Below are 23844 nucleotides of genomic sequence, written 5' to 3' on the forward strand. Positions count from 1 at the left end.
TAGAATCTTATATATACATCTGGTTTTGCAATCAATCTCTGTTACTAATTCTTGGATTCTGGTTCTGTGATAGAATATTTAGTGATTCATGTAAACTATTAATTTGTTTAGATTTGATTCTTTATTAGAATATTTTTAGTATTTTCAAGTTCAGATTTGATTCTACAGTCGAATCATATATGTGTTAGTAATATAATGTTTAATTTCTTTTATTAAACCAAATATAAAATTTGTGATGCTAGAGTCGAAGCATATATGTTTTACTTAATTAAAGGACTATTTGTTTGTATGGATTTAAGGTCCTATAATAGAACCAAAAATCTCATATTAGATTTATTGTATTAGTTATCAGTTTAGAAGAACTATTTAAGGTTCTATAATAGAACAAAAATTTACTCTAGACCTGTTTATTAGATTTGTGTAACTAGTACTAAAATTGTATGTTAGAATTACATAGTAACTCATATTATAGTATATTGGAATACAGGCCTAAATATTGCTGGTAGTAAAAAAGGAAGCCTAAATCTGAAAAATAACAAAAACAAAAGTGAAAACACATTTATTTTCTCGCATATTATTGAACTCACAACATCTTGATCACAACATTTATGTAATCAGTTTTTAAAAAAAATTTGTAACTTTGGCCTTAATGGTGAGCTTTGCCTCTACTATTACAGGTCAAGCAGAGGGAAGCCACTGAGCTCTTTCTTAATGTTACTAACATTAACTTCCCACCATCCAACTCTGTCCACATCAGCAGTCGATGCAGCAATAGTACTAAACCATGAATCACTACCTGAAAGGTACAAACAATAATTACTGTCACATGCCCATGTACGTGTTAATCTCTAATGTTCTGATATACTTATGCAGTACACTACAGTCAAGCAAAGAGAGAGTATCAATTGTTTGATTGAAGAGGCGATAGTTAAAGCTGAGAAAAGGAATTATGGTGTTAACTTTAGGCCTTCTTAATCAGGTGAGTTCTATTCACTGCTTTGTCAATTGATTGATTTCAGCAATAATAAATCAATGCAAATACTTTGTAGGGAGAGGAGATGAGCAGCAATGAGAGCTTTTTATACGAAGGAATCCTCAGCTAAAAGTGAAGTTAGTTGATGGGAGTAGCCTAGCAGTTGCTGTTGTTCTAATAGCATTCCAAAAGGAACAACCCAAGTCACCATTAAAGGCAACTTATCCATGGTCTTCAATTCCATTGCCATTGCTTTGTGTCACAGAGGTGTCCAGGTAAGTGACATTGTTATAGTATGAAGGGACGTACTAAGACTAGCTAATATTTTTGATTATTAAAAATTATTTGCTAGAGCTGTTGAGGCAATGATTAATTTCTTTATATTCTAACTCTATTTGAAAGTGCATCCCTCCAGGTATTTATTTCCTGTGAATATGGTTATAGAAGGCTTACAGAAACATGTGATTCTGAGACTCGAAACAGTTTGGTCCTTTCAGATAGTTCTTCTCAACAGGTAATTTTACACTGTGCATAATAGTTAATACCAAAAATAAACTCTTTAATTGTTTTAAAGAAATATAAGAGTCGTTCTTTACAATGACCTGTAGTGATGGAGTTTTATGCTTTTGCTGTTTTGAATTTGTAGATATGGTTAGTGGGAGATAAATTGGGAAAGAAAGAACAGATGAAGGCATCAAATATATATCATTTGAAAATTAAATTAATAAGTAATATATATCATTTTACTTCAATGTTATAGAATAATTGTAATCTGTTATATTTATTGAACAGAGCATGTAACATTATATTTGAGGTTTGTGTTAAACATGAAGCTCCTAACAGCATGTCAACATTATAAATTTTATATTTGGTTGTTTAATAGAACCAATTATAAAATTTGTGATGCTAGAGTAGAAGCATATATGTTTTACTTAATTAAAGGACTATTTATTTGTATGGATTTAAGGTCCTATAATAGAACCAAAATCTCATATTAGATTTATTCATATTCGAGACAGAGCAGTTAAATATCCAACTAAGGCATTTATTGGTATTACTTTTAGGGACATTAAGTAACACAAATGGTCACCAGCAGTGGAGGCCAGAAAAGTCAAAGCCAGTTTTCTGCGGTGGCAAATTGTGGCACTAGCACTGGGACTCCGACTCCTATGGGAGAGATATTGGCGACTCCAAATCTCAAGGTTTATAGCTTCACGGATATGAAGAGTGCCACTAAAACTTCTAAATCAGATACAGTGTTAGGTGTGGGAGGTTTCAGGACAGTTTATAAGGGTTGGGTGGATGAGAACACTCTTAAAACCCTGTAAGGTTGGCACAGGGATGATGGTTGCTGTCAAGAAATTGAACCATGAAAGCGGTGCAGGGATTTCAAGAATGGCAGGTAACATTTAATAACTAATTAGAGTAACTGTATGCTTGCCATGAGAAATTTCTGAAATCTTGCAATAACCGTTGTGTATAGGACTTATATGGACAATACAATTTCCATCAAAAGGGCGGTTTAGCCTTGTCCGCTATAGACAGCAATGACTGCAATAAGTGAACCATTATGGCTAATTCAATGTTGCATGAGAGTGATTTTACAACTAATAACTACGCGTATACTAGGACTGTTGCAAATGTTCAAACTACATGTGCAGTTATTTCAGAAACATGAAACACAGCTAAAAGGGTCCAAGGTTTGGATCAATCATAAAGAAATGTACACAAAAAGATAGATGATACTTTCTCTTGTTTGGGCTTATGCTGGATACAGAAATAGGTTGAACTTTTGATTAAGGCTCTGTATCAGACCAAAGTGCACTGAGTTTGTTTTTTCTTTCCTCATATTTTTCCTCGACTCTTTTCTTGTTAGTACCCATTACATTTTGCTTTGCCACATCCCTATCACAGAGTCCAGGGCTTTTGGTAGTATTGTTTCTATCTAGTAGATCCCAAGTAACATAAAAAGCGATCATATAATCTCTATGTAAATATGTAGTTTAATGATATGATCGCAAGCATATATTATTGTATATGGCTATGGGTGACTCCATTATTGATCTTTCATTATGTTAATAGCACCTGCCCTTCAGATTTAGAGACTTAAGAAATTCTGAAAATAATTTTTTTTTGCTTATAACCGAGAAGTAATTTTTTTAGGAAGTCTTTCTCATCCCAACTTGGTCAAGCTATTGGGATACTGTGGGGAGGATAAGACCTTGTACTCGTATATGAGTTTATGCAGAAGGGAAGCTTGGAAAACCATCTTTTTAGAAGTATGAACTTGAAGTGAATTTAATAAAAAGCAAGAATAAAAATTTTCACCGAGTCTTTGGTGATGAAGTGTTCTAATGATGGATTTTGTTGTTCAGGGAGTTCTGCTATAGAACCACTGTCATGGGACAAACGGCTAAAAATAGCCACTGGAGCTGCATGGGGACTTGAATTCTTGCATTGTTCAGAAAAGAAAATCATTTACAGAGACTTTAAGGCCTCCAACATACTGTTTGATACGAGGTCAGTTCTTTGGTAGATTGGCATTTCTTGTTGATATAATTTATTGTACATGGTAGCACTAGGTCCCACTATATCCGTATTTTAGCCGAGCTAATGACTATTTTTTTCCCTAAAGTATCTTAATTGTCTTTTTTATTATCAGGACTATGATTGCTCTGTGGAGTTTTTTGTATCTCCGTTTTTAGTTCAAGAAGGGAAAGTGCAAGAACAAAATGGATCGACGCATGCAACACTTTGGCTTGACAAGATGTGGATGTTAGCTGACAAATATAAAAATGCAGATATTCTCATTTTCAACACTGGGCACTGTTGGACGCATCCAAAAACATCCGAAGGGTAAATCTACACCTACACCTGTATTAAGATGTGGTGTCATAAACTCAGTCACTAAATAAAAAAAAGTATTAAATATTGACTGTAATTTGTGTGGAATCAAATAAGACTGTAAAATGTTGCAGGAAAGGCTATTACCAAGAAGGAACACATGTTTATCCTATAGTGACTTGTTGAAGCCACCATGCACTTTGCCTACTCACTTTGAGGATTGCCCTCGAAGCTTAAAACCGTGCTGTGTGGCTGACGGGCCTGTCTTTGTTATTGTGATTGAAAATGATAAGGTTTGTTCTTGGATTGATTATAATCTTTACGCATCTTATGTATAAAGCATTTGGAGATCAGTGAGTTGGTGATCTGTAATCTCATTTTTGTGTTATGCTTGCATGGCAAGTGTTTGAGGGATCAAACCACAGGATTAGCGAACAAATAATTTTAGAGCTTTCATCTTTGGCTTCACTTTTTTAGTCTGACTCAAGTATAACAACATATACAATTTGTTTTTTTTTAAATACAGACGTCAGTTCAAGAGTTCCGGTCAATTCTATTGTCATGGATTTGCTAGAAAGAGGCGGTTGAAGAAGTACTAGGTGGACTCCATTTGGATTTTCAGTCAGAGAGGAGCTGGGGCCAAAGCTAAATCATGAGTCTGTGAGTGTGAGTGATCCCACCTGCAAGCTAAATATGACCATCTCCGACAAGTCATTAACAGTGTATAGAGAGAGAGAAGCGGATATTCACTATACAACAATCTAGCTATCAGAGTTTGGTAATATATCGATGAGTCCATCAGGAGCTCTGCAGTTAAATAGCTCATCAGAAGTTAAAAAAAAGTATAGGTCAAAGTTGACCTTATATATAGTTAGAGGTGTTTTAACTTTTTGATTATGTAATATAACCAAATTTTATAGAATTGTGATTTTGTAATAAGAAGCGTTTTAAAACACCATATATTGTTGGCGGGATTCTGAAAGCTCTTGGTCCTGTTAAGGATTGCTGAAGATCTTTGCCAAAAAGATCTGCAAAAGCATAGCATCAGTATTTCATTCCTCTGTCAGGATTTTTCATGGATGCCATCATCGTTAGTAAGTGGTAGTTATCGTCAGTAGCTGATATTATGTTTATGGACATGCATTTCCGAACCCTAAATTAATCATTCTAAAACCTAAATATAAATCCTAAATATTGACGATGGTTAATTTAATTTATTCATGGATGCCATCATCGTTAGTAAGTGGTAGTTATCGTCAGTAGCTGATATTATGTTTAATTAGGACTTGTTAAAAAAGATTCTATTGTAGAACCAAACCTACAATACAGAACTATGGAAAAAAAATTAAATTTTAATAAATTCACTACCTTGATTCTACAACAGAATCTAAATTCAAGAAATAATTTAATAAATACATACTGATTTCAATTAAAATTTTATTACAAAAGATTCTCACGTAGAACCAAATCTACGATACAGAACTATGCAAAAATTAAAAATTTAATAAATAAATTCACTGTCTTGGTTCTGCAAGAGAATCAAAATTGAAGGAATAATTTCAAACTCCATTATTTACAAAAAAAAAAAAAAAAAAAGATTCCACAGTAGAACCACAACAACAATACAGCTAAAAACTAAAAATCAAAACAAACTGATTTTATTCTAGAACAAGAATAGCAGAAACTCCTCCCCTCCTCAACCATGACTCTTTCCTCTTCTTCCTTCTCATGTTGAATCTCAACCAATGGCTGCTCTGGCAGCGTCTGAGTCACATTCTGATTAAACACTGCTAAATTAAATTCACTGTCTTGGTTCTGCAAGAGAATCAAATTCAAGGAATAATTTCAAACTACATTATTTACAAAAAAAAAAAAAGATTCCATAGTAGAACCACAACAACAATACAGCTAAACACTAAAAATCAAAACAAACTGATTTTATTCTAGAACAAGAATAGCAAAAACTCCACCCCTCCAAAACCATGACTCTCTCCTCTTCCTTCTCATGTTGAATCTCAACCAATGGCTGCTCTGGCAGCGTCTGAATCACACTCTGATTAAACACTCCTAAATCAGATAAAAAACGTGCTTACATGAAACGGCGAAGCAATGACCTTAACAAGAAGCGTCTTGACAAGTCACACCAAATATCATCACACTTGACTCATCCATAATTAATAAAACTTAGAATACAGAGCTATCAATTAAAATATAATCAACGATACTGATTTATTATTAATAATGCAGATGGAGCATGACAAAATAATAATGATCTGGAAAATAGAACAAAACTGCTAGATGAAACATGAAGCATTTAAAAGGACAGTCCTTACGAAATTAGCAGACTGAAGAGAAAGAAAGGATACCGCCCCAAAAATGAAGTTCATTACCAAGAGTCTCGAATATTGTTTCTGTAAGAGGTTTCACGTGCTTAACAATCTTCAAGACAATAACATATCTGCAGCATGCTCTACACTTTGCACCTGATTTTAGTTCTACCTGCAACCTATATAGCTCAGGGGGTGAAAATAGGAGCTACTCTATTGCTTAGTAGTCTAGCTTTCATGTGTCACTGTTGCTAATAAGAAAAACAAACTACAACCTTAGAGGTCAGACTAATTGCAGAAGTGAGGCAGTAACAGCATCGCACTGAACTCATCAGGACATAAACATCCTGGCTGAACTCATAGGCTTAATATGGTATAGTATATTATGTTTACCTTCACACTGGCATCACTGCATAGTTTGACTTCATCTTTAACACCTAGGCGGCACGGATCCTGTTCATGTATCAGAAAATTTAGGAGAAGATCAAGATACTGAAGGTTACGTAATAACGTTTGCTGAAGTGCATTTGGAGTGACATTCTTAGAGTTGGCAAAAGTCATGCAATAAAATGTATCTAACAAGAGTAAACTATGTATATATATTAAAAAGGAGCTTGCACTTAATGCCCCCAAATAATGGAGATAGAACAGAAAACAACCCTAGTATCAGCTCAGAAAGTACCTTTATACCAACATAAGCATTCCATACAAGGTCATCTTCGGGTAAAACCCATTCTGCCATATGCTTTTCATCTTTCAGAACTTTGTCCATTTCGCACTTCTTATATGCAATGACAACACATCGCAGGCTTTTTGCAGCCATATCTTCAACAACATTTTTTAAAAATCACTGCAATAGTAAATTATGGATATCGCGATTCAAAATCTAGCGACTTCTATTAATTAAAATCCAGTTCTACTTAGCTTTTAAGTAAATATAAGACACCGGAAGAAATTTCTTAATTCTATCACCTTAAATTGCAAATTTTTTAATTTAAACCATTAAAACATGGGATGAGTAATTACTTCATTGTCAATTAGTTGCAAGGAACGATCTGACTTAAGATATCTTTTGCAGGATCCTAGAACCATTTCTGCTGCTCCTTTCCAATGTATATGAACTTTTGAGTCTCTCTGCTATGATATAGAATAGAACTAACTAGATTAGTTTGCGCCTTAGACCTGTACATGACATTGTTGTATGTATTAGCGCCATCAATCCCAGTTAGCGCTCAAACCATATGTAAAAGAATTTTTTTCACCCTAATAGTTTTATACAGAAGCCACTAATAGTGTAGTATTTTACTTTAACTACAAATAGCACAAATATGAATATACCATAGAATCAAAATAACATATCGTAAGCATTCAAGCACAATTATATGATTCTATAACAGAATCACTAAATACAAACACGATCTTAACTAAAATCAACATTTATATTCATTCAACAATAGAATCGAAACTAAAAACAGTGTAATCATAATGCAATTAAATTATAATTTCTAGGTACGAAATCTATCAAGTGTCCAAACATAAAAAGTAGGCTCTCACATTTGCAGCCCTGTTTTTATTCTACATTAGAACCATAAGTTGTACAGCCTAAAACAGGATATTAACAAATGAAAAAACGATTAATGCATATTGAATGTTTTGATTCTATAACAGAATCAAATAAAATACGTATTCTAAAAAAGAATATCTGTTAATCAAACTTTCAAATTGATGAACGTTCGCTAAATCGAACCTGACAACGACTGAAAAAACCACAGAGATGAACTTGATTGGACAAACACTGAGTTGACTGGAGGAAGACGCCATCCTGTGTTTGCGATTATAATTGAATGATGAGAAACCGAACGCACCGCAGAGATTAACAGGAGGGAGAGGTCCGGCAAGAGAGATTGGCTAGAGATATCGGTGAGAGAGAGGTTCAGTAAGAGAGATTAGCGAGAGAGATTCTGTACGTATCTATGACCTATACACACAATGTCAAATTATTTTCCAATAAAATTTTAACTTCTATTTTATTTTGGTTTAATATTAGCCATAGGATGTTATTTAGATCTAACAGTTGAGATTAATTAAGGGGGTTCTCCAATGGGACTCCATATAAGATGGTTCTCCATGGAACAAAGCCATATATATATATATATATATATATATGGGTAGGTTCAAATTAGAACCTATATTAAAGTTAGAACTTAAACCTTATTTATATTCATTAGATTAGAATAGAATGGACGGTCCTGATGTAACAAGTATTTAAATATAGTAATAATGAGTTGCATATCAATCATATTAATGATGACAGTAGTGAATGCACAGGTTGTATTTCATTCTATTCATATAAATAAAATCTTTAATTGTCTTTCATAATTAATAATTTCAATTGTATTTTTCACTATATTAATATTTTGTACGAACATTCTTATAAAATATAAAAGTCCTGCAGCAGTATTAATACAACAGTCTAATTAAATCATGTATAATATACACGTACTGCAACAATATTCTTTTTAATAAACAATTTTAATTGTATCTTTCATTATACTAATAATTTGTACGAACACTTTTATAAAATATAAAATTTCTGTAGCAGTATCAATACAATAGTCTAATAAAATCATGTATAATATACACGTACTGCAACAATATTTTTCTTAACTAACAATTTTTTTTATTAACCAATATTTTATATGAAAATTATTATAAAATATAAAAGTTCTGTAGCGGTATCAGTACAATACCCTAATAAAATCATGTATAATATATAATGTACTGTAACAATATTTTTAATTTTTTTAGGCCCACTGAAGAATAATAAACAATATACTGCAGTAGTCTTTTATACTGTTGTAGTATTTTAATTAACAATTAAGACAATATATAATGTGCTGCATAAGTTTATTATATTTTACTATTTTTATTTTTTTAATGTCTTAAAAAATTGTTCACAATATCTCGTAGAGACATTTTGTTTCAAAACATGTATACAAAAATTTAAATTTAAATTGTATTATCCATTAGTATATATTAGAGGAAATATACTACATCGGTATATATTAAGAATGTAGATAATTCTAAATATTTGTAATACATTATTTACAGAAAGTATTCAAATTTGTTTTAAAATATCATTTATTGTGCCTTCTTAAATATGTGTACTCTAATTTTAATTTATTCTAATAAATAACATACCGTACAATAAAGTTAGAGTATAGATGTATAATACATAAGAGATCATTTAATGAGAGATCATTTAATGGTTAATACTAAGGTTCTAAAGTTCTAATTTTAATTGGTTCTATGTGCAACCCAACCCTATTTATATATATTATTACATTAGGCTGTTGGGTTGTGCAGTTTGACTCGTACTAGTAATATGTTAAATTGCAACACGCACCGTCTCGTACAGTTTGTGAAATCTCAACCCATAACCGCACCATGAAAATTAAAAATCATGGTTTATGATGCAATGAAAACGATTTATGCAGTTGAGCTGCTTTGTGACCACCTAACATAATTTGCCAGATATAAAATGGGACGCTGCATTTCATGCCTCTGGAAACTGAAAAGAAAAACACGGCAGATATGTAAAAGAAAAAGTTACTGCATTAATACTGTAAATTAAAGTGTTACAAAGGACATGAAATGAAGATTACACAGAGAAAGAGACCCAAGGACTCTAAAACATTGATCCAACACTTTCACTGGGACCAAAACCTTCCTCTCCATCCACTCAAAAAAACCATTAATCCTCTGATTAAAAAAAGCTAAGTGAAGCCATGAGGTCATTACTTTACAAAAGGAGGGTAATTAACACAGTTAACTAGATAACTGCGAAAAAAGTCGTATGAAAAAACCCTCCTTAAAAAGGAACCTTATGGAAAATATGTGTCAAGCTTTATGCAGATGGTCTGAAATGGTGGAGAAGTATAGGCCTTGATCATCAGGAACATGTAAAAACAATTATTCAGGGAATCGGACGATAAATAACTGGCATTTTGGATACTAGGACATTATCTTCTTAAGAGCTACGAGTAAATCCTTTACAAGATCTTTTGCTGTCATTGTGAACTTTGCATCCATCTGCAAAATTTTACAAGACATGATTTCATGAGTTCTTCTGTAAATTATGAACTGAAGTTTCGCGGAAAAGAAAACTTTATAAGACATGATTTCATGAGTTCAATTATAAATATGCACTGCACTTTCACATTTGTGAAGTTACCTGAGCAATAATGGTTATGTCAAGAGTGGATGCTCCAAAAGTCATGGCAGTGCTATTGATGATCGAGAGTTGGAACTTCTCTATTTCAGCAAGGGTTTTTTCAATGACTCCTTTCCGTTTCTCACAGTGAATTCTTATTAGAATATCTCTGTCTGAGATTCTTACTTCAATTTCTGGCAGTGGCTCTTCAGCAGGAATGCCAGCTGCGTGATTATCTGAGGATGAATTGTTGGCAAAAGCAACTGATTCTGTGGACTTTCTCCGAGTCTGCTCCTCAAGGGCCTTCACTCTTTCCTGAAGTTGTTTCAAGTACTTGATAGCATCTCCTAGAACAGAAGCCTTGTCCATCTGTTGCAGGGCACGAACAATATCAGTATCTTGTAGCGAAATTCACCAACAAAAAGAATTGAATATATTACAATACAAACTAGTACCTTCTTCAAGCCAGGGACTAGAGCAGAGAGAGCAATGAACCTCTGACTAAGCTTTTCTCGCCTCTTCCTCTCAGCCATGATGTGATCCTGAGCCTGAGACAGCCGTGCATTTGTGCTAATCCGTTTAGCACCTTGAGAGGATTTCAGCACATAATTCTGGTTCTCAAATGAACCCTGGGAGGTGATCACATCAGTACCTAAAGTAGTCGTGGTACTTCTAGAAGACAAAGCCTCTTCTTTCGGTTTCACAATGCCAATTTGATTATTGTAATTAGCATAACTAAATTGTTGCATGTTTGGTATATGATCATTTGTTTCAGAACTCCAACTGTTGGTTTTCAGTTGTTTCATAGGCCTCTCGCTGATTGTGAAAGACGTTTCAGATGATGGTCTCATGTCATACATAGGTTGCGCAAAATTGCTGTGCAAATTCTCCCCAAATGCAGCTGCTAGCGACAGCGCGCTAAGCTCATCATAAGAACTCATCGGCCATTGATTATTAAAGAAAGAATCATCCATTCCCTACAAGCATAAATCTTCTGTCAGATACACCAACTACTACCAGTGCTAACCTCTGCATTATGATCCTATAACATCTTTTATAGCTCAATAGCTCATCCCCTTTCTACATTTTTTCGACAACATAAAACTAAAGATGATCACCCCAAAATTCTAAAGCAAACAAAAAAAAAACTATCAACTTTGAATCCTACATTTTAACCATCTTGAGATATTTTATACAGTAAAAACCCGAATACCGAATCAAACGAAATATAACACATTAAACCGTACTGGGAATCGAACCGAGCCGAACCGAGCATCCATAGAGTAGTAAACTTACCAATTCAGTAAGACCAGTGATTTGTGAGACTTCCATAACTTGACCCCCAAGTGTCCCTGATTGATTACCTGAAGATACACAAAGAAACAATATTATGATCCAGTGCTCTCAGCTTTGCAGACCAAAATTTGACAAACTTTGTAAGAGAGTTCAGAACTAACCTTGGTTTTAATTTGGTACGAGCAAAATGAAGAGAGATCCCTACAAATTTAGAAGACTTGTCCTTAACCTTTATAGAATATAGTCTACTTATAACACCACATGCTAGTCCATCCATCTCTCTGTACACGGGTATGTGAACTGGCCATAAAATACTAAACTATTCGAATCAATAATAAATCTCCCACAAATCTGAACATAAAATCTGTCAAAAAATCAAAGTAGGCAGCCTCAGAATAATCAAAATAAAAAGTTACATTTAAATAATTATTTTGCTGCCTAATCACAAATCACAAACTTTTTAGACTTTGTCTACCCGTTGAAATTCAAGACTTCCAATGAAAACTCCCTAACCAAAAGTCCCAGCCTGTCCTTTTTGTTAAATTGTCAAAAAATATAATGTCGCCATCAATAAATTTTTCCTGCATATTTAGCGGCAATATGATAGGCTATTAAATTGGGAGCCAGTGGGGGTGCTTGAGTATAATGAAAAATGCTAGGGACCCCAAATATTTATCCCAAAATTTTTTCCCAAATGATGTGGCGAAATTTCATTGGTTGCATTCATTCCCATAATAATGAGGCCCCCCTGCAGATTCATCAATCATCCAATCAAATTTCGCCACTTGTTATCCACGTCATTTGGTAACAAATTTTGGGGAAAAAATTTGGGATCTCTAGCATTGCTCGAGTATAATTAACCTAATTAATATAAAAAAGTTTAATTAATTGTTTGTCACTTAATCATTTGGGTTAGGAGTTGTTGATAATGGTATTTTTAGTTGATTCAAGCAGACAAGTTACATCAGCTGATATGAATGTCTGATGATGAGACTTGTGAATCCAACAATAATGTTTTTTTGTTGTTTTTTTATTAATTTTGATATTAATTTTTAATATTAAAAAAAGGAGTTACTTAAGAAAGTGGATTTGATCTTCTTTTTTATAGATTTGGGGGTTGGGGTGACTGTAACATGTTCTCAGCAACCTGTTATAGCAATATTTATCTTTTTAATATTTGTTTTTAATCTTTCAGTTTAAGTGTTAAACATCTCAGCTTACTTGAAATTTTAGCTTACTTTGAGGATTGGAAAGTGAATTAATTGTCCAGTGTTATTTTTTTTTTTTTTGGTATGATGGGTTATTTATAGTGGATTCAGACATTTGTACGTTTCTCACTTATATTAATGTAAATAAATAAATTTAAATATACGAATGAGAGTGATCTCATGCACATTACAAATGTGACTGCGTATAAAAAAACTTCTCAGTTTTAACATGAATCCACATCATCTCTGACGTTAAACATTTCATTAGGACAGGTACTACCTAATCCCTAAATATTACTCGGTATTTCTTTTCATTTTTTATGGCAGGTACTAACAATAACATGCAGCAAGTGTCTTTCAAAAGAAAAAAAAAATGTAGCAAGTGACTAATATTCCACAAAGTTTAATCTCATTAACCCAAAATCCTAACTTAAATTTATTTTTCTATTATTCAAATTCGACATCTTCAACACTACCTCAAATAATATAAAATAGTTATCTCATTGGTCTCTATATTCATACTAATTTAAATAATCAGATTATCTCATATTTTGTTACTTATACAATTTCTTTTTTAGCAAAAAACATATAAAATGGAAATCATGTAAAATTTGCTTAATTTATAGGATGATGTACGTCAGTGGAGTTGGTTATACTGACCGTTATATTCTGAAAATATTATATTATTATTTTGAGTCACAAAAAATAAATTATTATTATCTTTTTCTCAGAATTTAATATATTTTTGTATATGATAAAAGGTGCTATGAAATTCCAACAATTCTCAGACAAAGTTTAACGAAACCGTAGGGTTCTCTCAATTTCAGCAAAAGAAATGCTTGTTGAGAGTTTTTGTTATAATCTCTCTTGCTCTTTATGCTTTGCTCAGATATTCCGTAATTTTGGTAAAAATCCTATCTTTGACTCAAAACTCTTTTTTATTAAAGATGCTTTGTAAGATATCCGTAATTTTGATAAAATTCCTATCCGGAGTTTTATCAAAAGCCTACCGACCAGTTTCTTTTTACATTCAACTAAAAAGATACTCCTTCCGTCCCACCAGGTTTTTTACAGTTTCTTTTTTTGGATGTCTCATCCAATTCTTTACATTCCAAAACTTACCAAAAATAGTCAATGGATCCCACCACTTCCCAACTTTTCCTCCTTTTTCACACTACTTTTACTCCCTGCCCAAACCAAAGGTAAAAAATTGGCTGGGACGGAGGGAGTAATAGCGAAACTTAATTTCATGTCTCACTAATTGGACAAAGATAAAAAGAATTATGGGATAAACGACAAAAGACAGCATCAAATGTCCAAGAAATCAGGAATTAAGTCTTCGCTCACACGAGGAATAAAGTCAAAGGTAGGAAACTAGTGGAATAAAATGTGCGTATATGTGTAGGTTACCAGCCAAGCAGCCCGTACTTGACGCTTCACCTAAAAATGTTGAGCACTATTTGGTTCAAAGGAATTTAGGTGCTACCGTCCGTCTTTGAGGTTTGAATGGATTGAGAGTCATATACGTGTATAAACTTTTTATAATGGACATTTGTACATGTAGTCGCCAAGTTGGTTCTATTGAAAGCAAGTGCTTTGTTCTATTTCGGAGAACGAACATAAAATCTTGTTGTGTGATGATAGTAATTATATTTCATTCAATAATATAATGTGTTCAATAAAAATATTATTATGAACATATGTTTTATTCATTTTCAAAGCTAATATGTCATATAAACAGATTTTTATCAGGCACGAGTAATCGTACAGAATAAAATATATTATTTTATTTATTTTCAAATATCGGTTCTTCTAGTTTGTGTTCATAAACACGTGCGAAGAACTAAGTTGTGTGTCAAGTCATGGCGTTAACTAGGCCTGACGATCATGTCGTTTAGTGTTTTCGTGTTTTCAAAGTTGAAATCAAAAAAGACCTGAAATCATTTTTTCTCCATGTTTACCAAACGAAATAAATTGGGTAAACATGAAACGAAACGAAAAGTACACGAAACTACTCATAATAATAATACCCATAGACACGAAACACACATGAAATATTGATGAATACGTAAAACAAGTTCAAACCAGTGGCGGAGCCACATTGGGCCCAGGACCTGCCTGGGCTCCTCCTGAAATTCTTATAAATACTTGTTATATAATATGTAAGCATAAGTGATATGTAGTTCAAGTGGTTTTACTTGGGGTATAATTTCCTCGAGAGGTGTGTTCGATTTCTTGTGGAGTCATTTTTTCCAGGAAATTTTAATATGTTTTGGCCCACCCTGGTTTCAGTTAAATTTGATCCTCCCTGGTAATAATCTCTGGCTCCGCCACTGGTTCAAACATACAATTTCAAATTCAACACAAGTCTTAATTCCTAAGTTTCCAACAAATAAATAGTTCAAAGTTGTCATGTTGCTTAAAGAAACATTAAGTATATATAAATATTATGATATATAAAAAATAAAAATTATATATAATATATTTTGTGTAGCCAAAGTGAAAACTCATATCCGATATAAAAATTATCATGTAATTTGATATTCATCTATTGTCATTTTTCGTGTATCAAAATACGTATTGAAAATCAAAATTCATAACCATCTTTTCGTGTCATTCCGTTTCGTTTTAACATGTCATATGTCATAGTGCCAGGCCCAGCACTAGCCACCCTTCTCAGACTTTTTGTTGAAGTTGTCTTAAAATTTATACCAGATAAAAAAAATGTAAATACTAAGATAAATTTTTCACAAACAAAACTATTAATTGTGACTGTGACGGTCCAGAAATCCGGGGGTCTGGATTCTGACGTCACCACATAAAACCCATTTTTAAACACTTTTGAAAACTCGTATTTTTTTTTTTAATGATAATATAAGTCAAAGGATTTAAAACTGGAAATTCAAACTTGAAAGCCATAATAAAAGATTTGAAAGAAAACATTTAAACTTTAATAAATGATTCGAAAGAGAACATTTAAACCCCCTAAAAGCACAGGATCGCATCCAGGTTACAGTATTGAAATTAGAATCTACCACTATTATTACACAACATCTCTTACCAAATCAGATCATCTTCGATAAGAAGAATTACTGCCAATCTATTCCAGCCATGACCTACATCTGAATCTCTATAGCACTGCTCTAGCTTGTACCAACCTCATCAACTTTCCTGAACACTCCTCGACCACTTGATTCTCAACTCTGTCTCCTCGCCTAGCATTAGCCTTATTCACGATCTCAATCAATCATTTCATCTTTCAGCCTTTCTGAAATGGTTAGAAGGGAAAAGCAAGGGTGAGCAACAATGCTCAGCAAGTAATAATAAACAATGATAGTTCTGAAATGATATAACAGAAATTCACGAGTTCAAGATATAAGAGGATTCAACCTGAGTTCATGAGTTCATGGTATTGTATAGAATGATTTACAATACCTTGCAGCATTTAAACTGAGAAATTCAATCTTTCCAAAGAATTATTGAATTGGACTATCACATTTTAATTAAAACCAAGGTTAGGCAGCTGATCAGTTCTGCACTAACCCCGAGCAGGCCCCGCCATGCTCTATCACTGGATCCAAGGCACTCATTGGCCTAACATGACCACGAATCTGGTCCACAGGTTTATATAAAAACAATAATCCAATTCTCTAATTCAATTCAAGAAGCCAATGTAAATTAACAGAACATCATCATAAATATCATCAACAACTGAATAATTTCAAATCAAACTTTGATAATAAACTTTTCATAAGTCACAGTCCATCCTTTCATAAATCATAGTTCAGGAAATCCCTAACTATTCAATATCCTCCATTATCGGCTAAGCAACTGAATTTAGCCTGCTAAACCAGCATGACAATGGCGGGTTGAATAATCAAGAAGATCCCAATTCATTCAAAGCTCTAACTATCACTGAGCAACACATGCTTCAATGACAATTTGAACTTCGAATTAATTTGTAAAACTGGAATTATCTGAATTTTTTGAGGATTAGAAAAGGATGGATAAAAATATTTGCACTTTCCAAATATGAAAAAGAGAGGAACGAATATTTGCAACACATACGAAAAGAATGGATCAGAATAATTGCAAGATATCCAAAAGAAGGTTATAGGATACTTGCCTTAAATCTGACTCCCGTCTCACAGCTCATTCTCATCTTTCCACTTTCACAATCTATGCATCTCATAATCTCTAGACCATCTCTAGCTATACTCTATTCGCCACATCGCTTCGCTTACTCGATTCATCCCTTATTCGCTTTGCAATACCATTCCGACTTCCTGACGTCTTCGAGCGTACACGTCTCCTCCAAATCCTTTACGAGAATAAGATAATACTATAGTCAATAAACAATATATCGCATATACATATCACGTATATCGATACCCACTTATATACCCCTTTAAACTTATCACATATCACTTAACACATACTCATGCTTTAACCTTATCATATAGTCAAATCATATTCCACATAGCATATTACCAATCACTTATCATATGAATCCTATCGAAAATCCGACATCGTCTCGTCTATTTATTAGACTATCCACCTGTTATCCTATCTCAATCAACAATCAACCCACAAGATCCAATTACTATAATCCATATATTCTTATCCAATATCAATCAACTCACGACACTATGTCATCCAAATCTTTTATCACACGTGTATACTATCATGAATAAACATGTATATCACGTAATCATCAATTAATAGCAATCAAATAACATATAATCACATTGTGCACATTTAACAACAATTATTCACATTCTCGACTCCATCATATTATTATGTTATATCAAACTAGACTTTATAAGCTTCTATCTCTCTTTCGTTTCACTTGATTCCAATTTACGGATCAAAAGTTATGATCCAAATTGTTTCCTACTTCCTCTATCAACACATAATACATCACTCTAATAACACACATCACATAACACATGAGATTTCCCATCCCGACTAATATCAAATCGAGTCTCGGGTTTAAAATATTTTTTCGGGAATTTTCTGGAAATTTTTAAACATTTTTCGGAATTAAAATCGATAAAAGAATCACTTTTCAGATAAATAATCAAGTCCCAAATACTTGAAATTGGACTTGAAATCATTCATAAACAATTATCGAGCCTTGAAAATAATATGGAAAAATATTTTAAAGCTCGAAACTATTTTTCGGAATTTTTAAATCAAAAAAATAATTAAATCCAATTAATTAATCAATTAAAATCAATTAATAATTAATTAAAATAATTAATCAATTAATATTTAAATTAATTGACCAATTAAAATAATTAATTACTAATTAAAATTAATTAATAAATCAAATTAGATTTATTTTTGAATAAAGAAATAATTAAAAACTATTTTTGGAATTTAAAATAATTAAATAAAACAATTTTAGAAAATTAAAACAAAAAGGTTTAAAGTGTAAACTTTTGAAATCTTGACCGCAAGGTCAAAACTGTAAATTTCCAAAAGTTACAGGGGCTGATATGCAAGAACTCAAACCCTGATACCATTAATTCACCACCTTTAAAAGTCTGGGGGCTAAACGGCAATTCGCCGCCGCCGCCCCCTTTGACTCGCCGGAACTGCTGTTCCCGGCCACCCTACGCCCCCAACAACTCCAGATCAGTAGTACACATAACCAGGAACTCAAATCCACCATCAGAATTAACAAAGGGTGTGTGGTTCGTCCGGAAAAACGCGGAGAAGTCTCGCCGCCGGCGAGTTTCCCCCGAGTTCCGACGAGCTTTCTACTGCCCCTCTGCATAATCTGACAACACACACTTATTCCTTACTATGTGGTCTATCCAAGGGTATACTCAGCCTTTACCCAGGTCCAACGAGGCGAAATACCGACCAAAAACACAAATTTTCCGGCGACTTACTCAAGAACACCAAGAACACTGATTTTCGAAGATTAAACTGACTTTTCTCTATGTTATGGAAGTCAAAATTCAACATATAATATACCAAAATGACGAGAAAAACATGCTCTATAACATGGAATCATCAAAACAATCAAACAAACACGTTTGCAAAAATTCACTATTTAAATCATATTAATTCGAAATTTAAAACTTCAGTTACTCCCTACCTGTGAATCTCAGGTTGTTTTTGATTGCAGATATAGATTCTACTCTTCGATATCTTCGATTTGACTATTCGCACGCTTGATTCTGACTCCAATAACACCTTCAAATCCTCGTTTGATTATGAAGAACACGAAGAACACCGCTCGGTTTCTCTCGGTATTCGTGCAGAGAAACTGGTGAAATGATTTTACGGGTGAAAATAAGCTCTAGAAGAGGATATTTATATTTACAAATAATTGGTACCCCTTTGGATCGTTTATGGCATGAAAATACGTATTTAATAACTTTATATTAATAAAGCGGGGTCCAATCGGTACCGGTTTTCGAGATAATCATCAAAACGGGGCTTTTAAAAGCAATGATTAGTCTGCGGGTCCCATTTGCACGTATTTCAATAAAAAGTAATATAATAATCAAAATATCTAGCTTTCACGTATATCGAGACAAACTGGATAATTATCAACAATTAAAATACCCGAAAAACTCCGCCGGACCGACTCCGGGGAAAACCGTACTCCGGATCGAAAAAGTCAAAACACGAAAAATGTCCGGAATATTAAAATTAAGCTAAAGGTGAGTTTTGTTGAAACTTCCGGGAAGAAAATTTGCTACACCGTTACGAGTTGACGGTTTTACGAATAATCAAATAATTAATAAATAAATACAAATATACGCAATTTAATCCGTAAATCGATCAGAAAATCATATAACAATCCATAAATCGATATGAACATAACTAAATAAACTATATTTTCTCCTGAGCATATAGAAATTGAAATCTCACGAATACGAACACATATGAGCAGTTAACGCAATAAACCAGATAATATAAAATTCACAAAAATTCATATATTAATCATATAATACTTATAATTAACCATAATTAATTAACCAACAAATCCACCAATACCACTTACTCACATCACACATATATTCACATAATAATCATCTAGAATTTTCGAAACAATATATGAAAATCAGTTTTAAAAATATAATCATTTATCAATAACACAATAACCCGGGGTTTAATATAAAATTTTGAAAACTCCTTAAACTGGAATAAAATATTAAATCTTATTCCTTATTTATTAAGAAGACCACTTATAATACTAATAAAAATATTTTTTAAAAATCCGGGTCATTACAATCTACCCTCCTTATAGGGATTCCGTCCTCGGAATCAGAGAAAGAAGGAGGATGCATAATCTGTAAAATCCATACTAATCCACAACACAAGTATAATCACATACAACTATTCACATAATCACATCAATATTCAACTAGAGCCAACAATAATATCTAGACAAATACATTTATAATAATCAATTCTAAATTTAATAATATGGGATATTACATTCTACCCCCCTTATAAGGATTCCGCCCTCGGAATCCGCGAAGAAAACTAAAACGTACACGCTTCGTAATATCACATGCTCATCCGCCCTTAATCAACCTTGGCATACCTTTAAAGTTAAAGAAATAGGAGAATCAAAGCCTTCACAATTTCAAACTTCATTTCCCAAGAATTAATCTTTTGGAAATTTTGAATAGAACCAAATGTTTTCAAGGTAGATCACATTTGAATAAAGGAGTGACTGAGAGATCTATATGATCAACGAACTTGGTGTTGCGTGTCCACATTAGACACTACTAAAGGTTGTTAACCTTCTTGTAATCACAACACACACAAGTGATGGCGTCCCATCCAACTCCTATCACACAGACAGGTATACCTTGTGTCCCCTATAAATAGGGTTGTTCATCCCAATCAAATTGAAGAAATGCTAAGGAATATCAGAGAATATCAAGGGATATCAACAATATCAAAGAACACTAAGGGATATCAAGGTAGATGAAAGGGTATCAAGGAATGTCAAGAAATGTCAAACAATATCAAGGAACATCACTATCTCTTCACAACAAACCTTTATCACACATCTTTGCTTTCCAACTCATACCAATAATCAATATCAATGTCATTTTAGAATTTGGAGAAATTGAAGATCTCGTTTATCGAAATGATATCATAATAACTCACTGATGAAAAACCTATAATCACAAGAATCTTTAGTTGAAGAGAGGTATTGCCAAGGTCTTCTCAAATTCCCACTCTACTTTACGAAATCGTTATTCGATTTATGTCATCCTTTCAACGTTCTCGATAATCAATCGATTTGACTCGTAATAGCCTCGTAAGATGTCATCGTAGACGTTATCGTTCGTAATAAGTCTGGCCCAAGTAGTTCACGTTCTCATATTTCATCCGGTTGCCTTTGAATTCCATAGCACAAACACGTAACGTATCTTCGATTGTCTGGATCATCAACCTGTGGGTTATGGGCCCACCTTGATACCATTTGAAATCCCGATTAGCTCGAAGCGTTGTCGTCGAGGACTAACGTTCTAACTTACTCGTAGACATCATCTCTAATAACTGGACTCAATTCCACGTATTCTCTATCATTCACTTCTCACCTATCAACCTCTATCTACCAATCTCTCCTTCTAATCCAATACAACTCATACTCTACACTTACTCTTCATATCTTCACTCAAAACAATATACATCTTCCAAATATCTGACATGGTCAACATACTATGAACCATGCATTTATATCATCCTCAAATCAATATGATAATCCGGTTTCAAATATGCAGTATAGTCAGAATACTCTGAACTCTGCATTTTCACCATTCTCAATTCAATCATTCACTATCAAACTCTTCTATCTAGGTCTAATACTGACCTTTCCCACAATTCACCATCTCAATTAGTCAACATACTAGAAATCATATGTCTAACTTAGGAATCAAAATCTCTCTAAACTTCTACACTCAACTTGATCGTCTAACCAGATTCTATACCTCTATCACATCTCTAGACTATTTCTAAATAGTCTCACAATACCTCTATACGAGGTCACCCAACATTCTTCTCTAGAAAACCTATAACTATGATCTATATTCTAATTTCAAATACTTATAACCTGTTGCTCTGATACCAACTGTGACGGTCCAGAAATCCGGGGGTCTGGATTCTGACGTCACCACATAAAACCCATTTTTAAACACTTTTGAAAACTCGTATTTTTTTTTTAATGATAATATAAGTCAAAGGATTTAAAACTGGAAATTCAAACTTGAAAGCCATAATAAAAGATTTGAAAGAAAACATTTAAACTTTAATAAATGATTCGAAAGAGAACATTTAAACCCCCTAAAAGCACAGGATCGCATCCAGGTTACAGTATTGAAATTAGAATCTACCACTATTATTACACAACATCTCTTACCAAATCAGATCATCTTCGATAAGAAGAATTACTGCCAATCTATTCCAGCCATGACCTACATCTGAATCTCTATAGCACTGCTCTAGCTTGTACCAACCTCATCAACTTTCCTGAACACTCCTCGACCACTTGATTCTCAACTCTGTCTCCTCGCCTAGCATTAGCCTTATTCACGATCTCAATCAATCATTTCATCTTTCAGCCTTTCTGAAATGGTTAGAAGGGAAAAGCAAGGGTGAGCAACAATGCTCAGCAAGTAATAATAAACAATGATAGTTCTGAAATGATATAACAGAAATTCACGAGTTCAAGATATAAGAGGATTCAACCTGAGTTCATGAGTTCATGGTATTGTATAGAATGATTTACAATACCTTGCAGCATTTAAACTGAGAAATTCAATCTTTCCAAAGAATTATTGAATTGGACTATCACATTTTAATTAAAACCAAGGTTAGGCAGCTGATCAGTTCTGCACTAACCCCGAGCAGGCCCCGCCATGCTCTATCACTGGATCCAAGGCACTCATTGGCCTAACATGACCACGAATCTGGTCCACAGGTTTATATAAAAACAATAATCCAATTCTCTAATTCAATTCAAGAAGCCAATGTAAATTAACAGAACATCATCATAAATATCATCAACAACTGAATAATTTCAAATCAAACTTTGATAATAAACTTTTCATAAGTCACAGTCCATCCTTTCATAAATCATAGTTCAGGAAATCCCTAACTATTCAATATCCTCCATTATCGGCTAAGCAACTGAATTTAGCCTGCTAAACCAGCATGACAATGGCGGGTTGAATAATCAAGAAGATCCCAATTCATTCAAAGCTCTAACTATCACTGAGCAACACATGCTTCAATGACAATTTGAACTTCGAATTAATTTGTAAAACTGGAATTATCTGAATTTTTTGAGGATTAGAAAAGGATGGATAAAAATATTTGCACTTTCCAAATATGAAAAAGAGAGGAACGAATATTTGCAACACATACGAAAAGAATGGATCAGAATAATTGCAAGATATCCAAAAGAAGGTTATAGGATACTTGCCTTAAATCTGACTCCCGTCTCACAGCTCATTCTCATCTTTCCACTTTCACAATCTATGCATCTCATAATCTCTAGACCATCTCTAGCTATACTCTATTCGCCACATCGCTTCGCTTACTCGATTCATCCCTTATTCGCTTTGCAATACCATTCCGACTTCCTGACGTCTTCGAGCGTACACGTCTCCTCCAAATCCTTTACGAGAATAAGATAATACTATAGTCAATAAACAATATATCGCATATACATATCACGTATATCGATACCCACTTATATACCCCTTTAAACTTATCACATATCACTTAACACATACTCATGCTTTAACCTTATCATATAGTCAAATCATATTCCACATAGCATATTACCAATCACTTATCATATGAATCCTATCGAAAATCCGACATCGTCTCGTCTATTTATTAGACTATCCACCTGTTATCCTATCTCAATCAACAATCAACCCACAAGATCCAATTACTATAATCCATATATTCTTATCCAATATCAATCAACTCACG

The 23844-nt window shown here is 33.4% G+C and overlaps 3 protein-coding genes across 14 annotated transcripts; 1 reads left to right on the plus strand and 2 right to left on the minus strand.

Annotated features, from left to right (window-relative positions):
• Positions 1 to 670: 670 nt before the first annotated feature.
• On the plus strand, positions 671 to 4777 carry LOC108226735 (receptor-like cytoplasmic kinase 176). Of its 2 annotated transcripts, XR_001807708.2 has the most exons (10): positions 671 to 803; positions 874 to 979; positions 1050 to 1248; positions 1389 to 1487; positions 2038 to 2375; positions 3137 to 3252; positions 3349 to 3493; positions 3636 to 3829; positions 3952 to 4110; positions 4344 to 4777. XR_001807708.2 is itself a non-coding variant. In XM_064079239.1 (9 exons), the coding sequence occupies exons 5-7, from the start codon at positions 2276 to 2278 to the stop codon at positions 3676 to 3678; spliced, it is 288 nt and encodes a 95-aa protein (XP_063935309.1). In that variant the 5' UTR covers positions 671 to 803; positions 874 to 979; positions 1050 to 1248; positions 1389 to 1487; positions 2038 to 2275; the 3' UTR covers positions 3679 to 3829; positions 3952 to 4110; positions 4344 to 4777. The 2 variants fall into 2 exon arrangements, 1 of the variants encoding a protein (XP_063935309.1); XM_064079239.1 differs by lacking the exon at positions 3137 to 3252.
• A 432-nt stretch (positions 4778 to 5209) lies between these two features.
• LOC108225497 (calcium-transporting ATPase 10, plasma membrane-type) lies at positions 5210 to 8151 on the minus strand. 11 transcript variants are annotated; one of them, XM_017400380.2, is made up of 5 exons: positions 7892 to 8151; positions 7171 to 7278; positions 6827 to 6994; positions 6538 to 6597; positions 5210 to 5632 (listed from the first exon to the last, which is right to left on the minus strand). In XM_017400380.2, exons 3-5 carry the CDS (start codon positions 6965 to 6967, stop codon positions 5453 to 5455), a joined length of 381 nt encoding a protein of 126 aa, XP_017255869.1. In that variant the 5' UTR covers positions 6968 to 6994; positions 7171 to 7278; positions 7892 to 8151; the 3' UTR covers positions 5210 to 5452. The 11 variants fall into 11 exon arrangements, 6 of the variants coding, with proteins under 6 accessions (XP_017255869.1, XP_017255868.1, XP_017255871.1 ...); XM_017400379.2 differs by having other exon boundaries at positions 7171 to 7326; positions 7892 to 8148; XR_010284202.1 differs by having other exon boundaries at positions 5210 to 6323; positions 6835 to 7326; positions 7892 to 8150.
• A 1588-nt stretch (positions 8152 to 9739) lies between these two features.
• On the minus strand, positions 9740 to 11952 carry LOC108224898 (transcription factor bHLH18). Its single transcript, XM_017399659.2, has 5 exons — positions 11815 to 11952; positions 11654 to 11721; positions 10813 to 11334; positions 10379 to 10726; positions 9740 to 10236 (listed from the first exon to the last, which is right to left on the minus strand). The coding sequence occupies exons 2-5, from the start codon at positions 11687 to 11689 to the stop codon at positions 10159 to 10161; spliced, it is 984 nt and encodes a 327-aa protein (XP_017255148.1). The 5' UTR covers positions 11690 to 11721; positions 11815 to 11952; the 3' UTR covers positions 9740 to 10158.
• Between the last annotated feature and the right edge of the window lie 11892 nt (positions 11953 to 23844).

The sequence above is a fragment of the Daucus carota genome, chromosome 6, assembly GCF_001625215.2.
Source record: "Daucus carota subsp. sativus chromosome 6, DH1 v3.0, whole genome shotgun sequence".
Classification (NCBI taxonomy): domain Eukaryota; kingdom Viridiplantae; phylum Streptophyta; class Magnoliopsida; order Apiales; family Apiaceae; genus Daucus; species Daucus carota.

Coding starts and splice junctions, on each gene's coding strand:
- LOC108226735 (XM_064079239.1), top strand. CDS start 2,276: ATGAGAACACTCTTAAAACCCTGTAAGGTTGGCACAGGGATGATGGTT. Junction 2,376..3,348: donor AGGGATTTCAAGAATGGCAG/GTAACATTTAAT, acceptor TTTGTTGTTCAG/GGAGTTCTGCTATAGAACCA. Junction 3,494..3,635: donor AACATACTGTTTGATACGAG/GTCAGTTCTTTG, acceptor TTTTATTATCAG/GACTATGATTGCTCTGTGGA.
- LOC108225497 (XM_017400382.2), bottom strand. CDS start 6,967: ATGGCTGCAAAAAGCCTGCGATGTGTTGTCATTGCATATAAGAAGTGC. Junction 6,598..6,826: donor ATGCTTATGTTGGTATAAAG/GTACTTTCTGAG, acceptor ATACATGAACAG/GATCCGTGCCGCCTAGGTGT. Junction 5,633..6,537: donor GCAGTGATGCCAGTGTGAAG/GTAAACATAATA, acceptor ATTCTCTTGCAG/AACCAAGACAGTGAATTTAA.
- LOC108224898 (XM_017399659.2), bottom strand. CDS start 11,689: ATGGAAGTCTCACAAATCACTGGTCTTACTGAATTG. Junction 11,335..11,653: donor TCACTGGTCTTACTGAATTG/GTAAGTTTACTA, acceptor TTATGCTTGTAG/GGAATGGATGATTCTTTCTT. Junction 10,237..10,378: donor ACATAACCATTATTGCTCAG/GTAACTTCACAA, acceptor AAAATTTTGCAG/ATGGATGCAAAGTTCACAAT.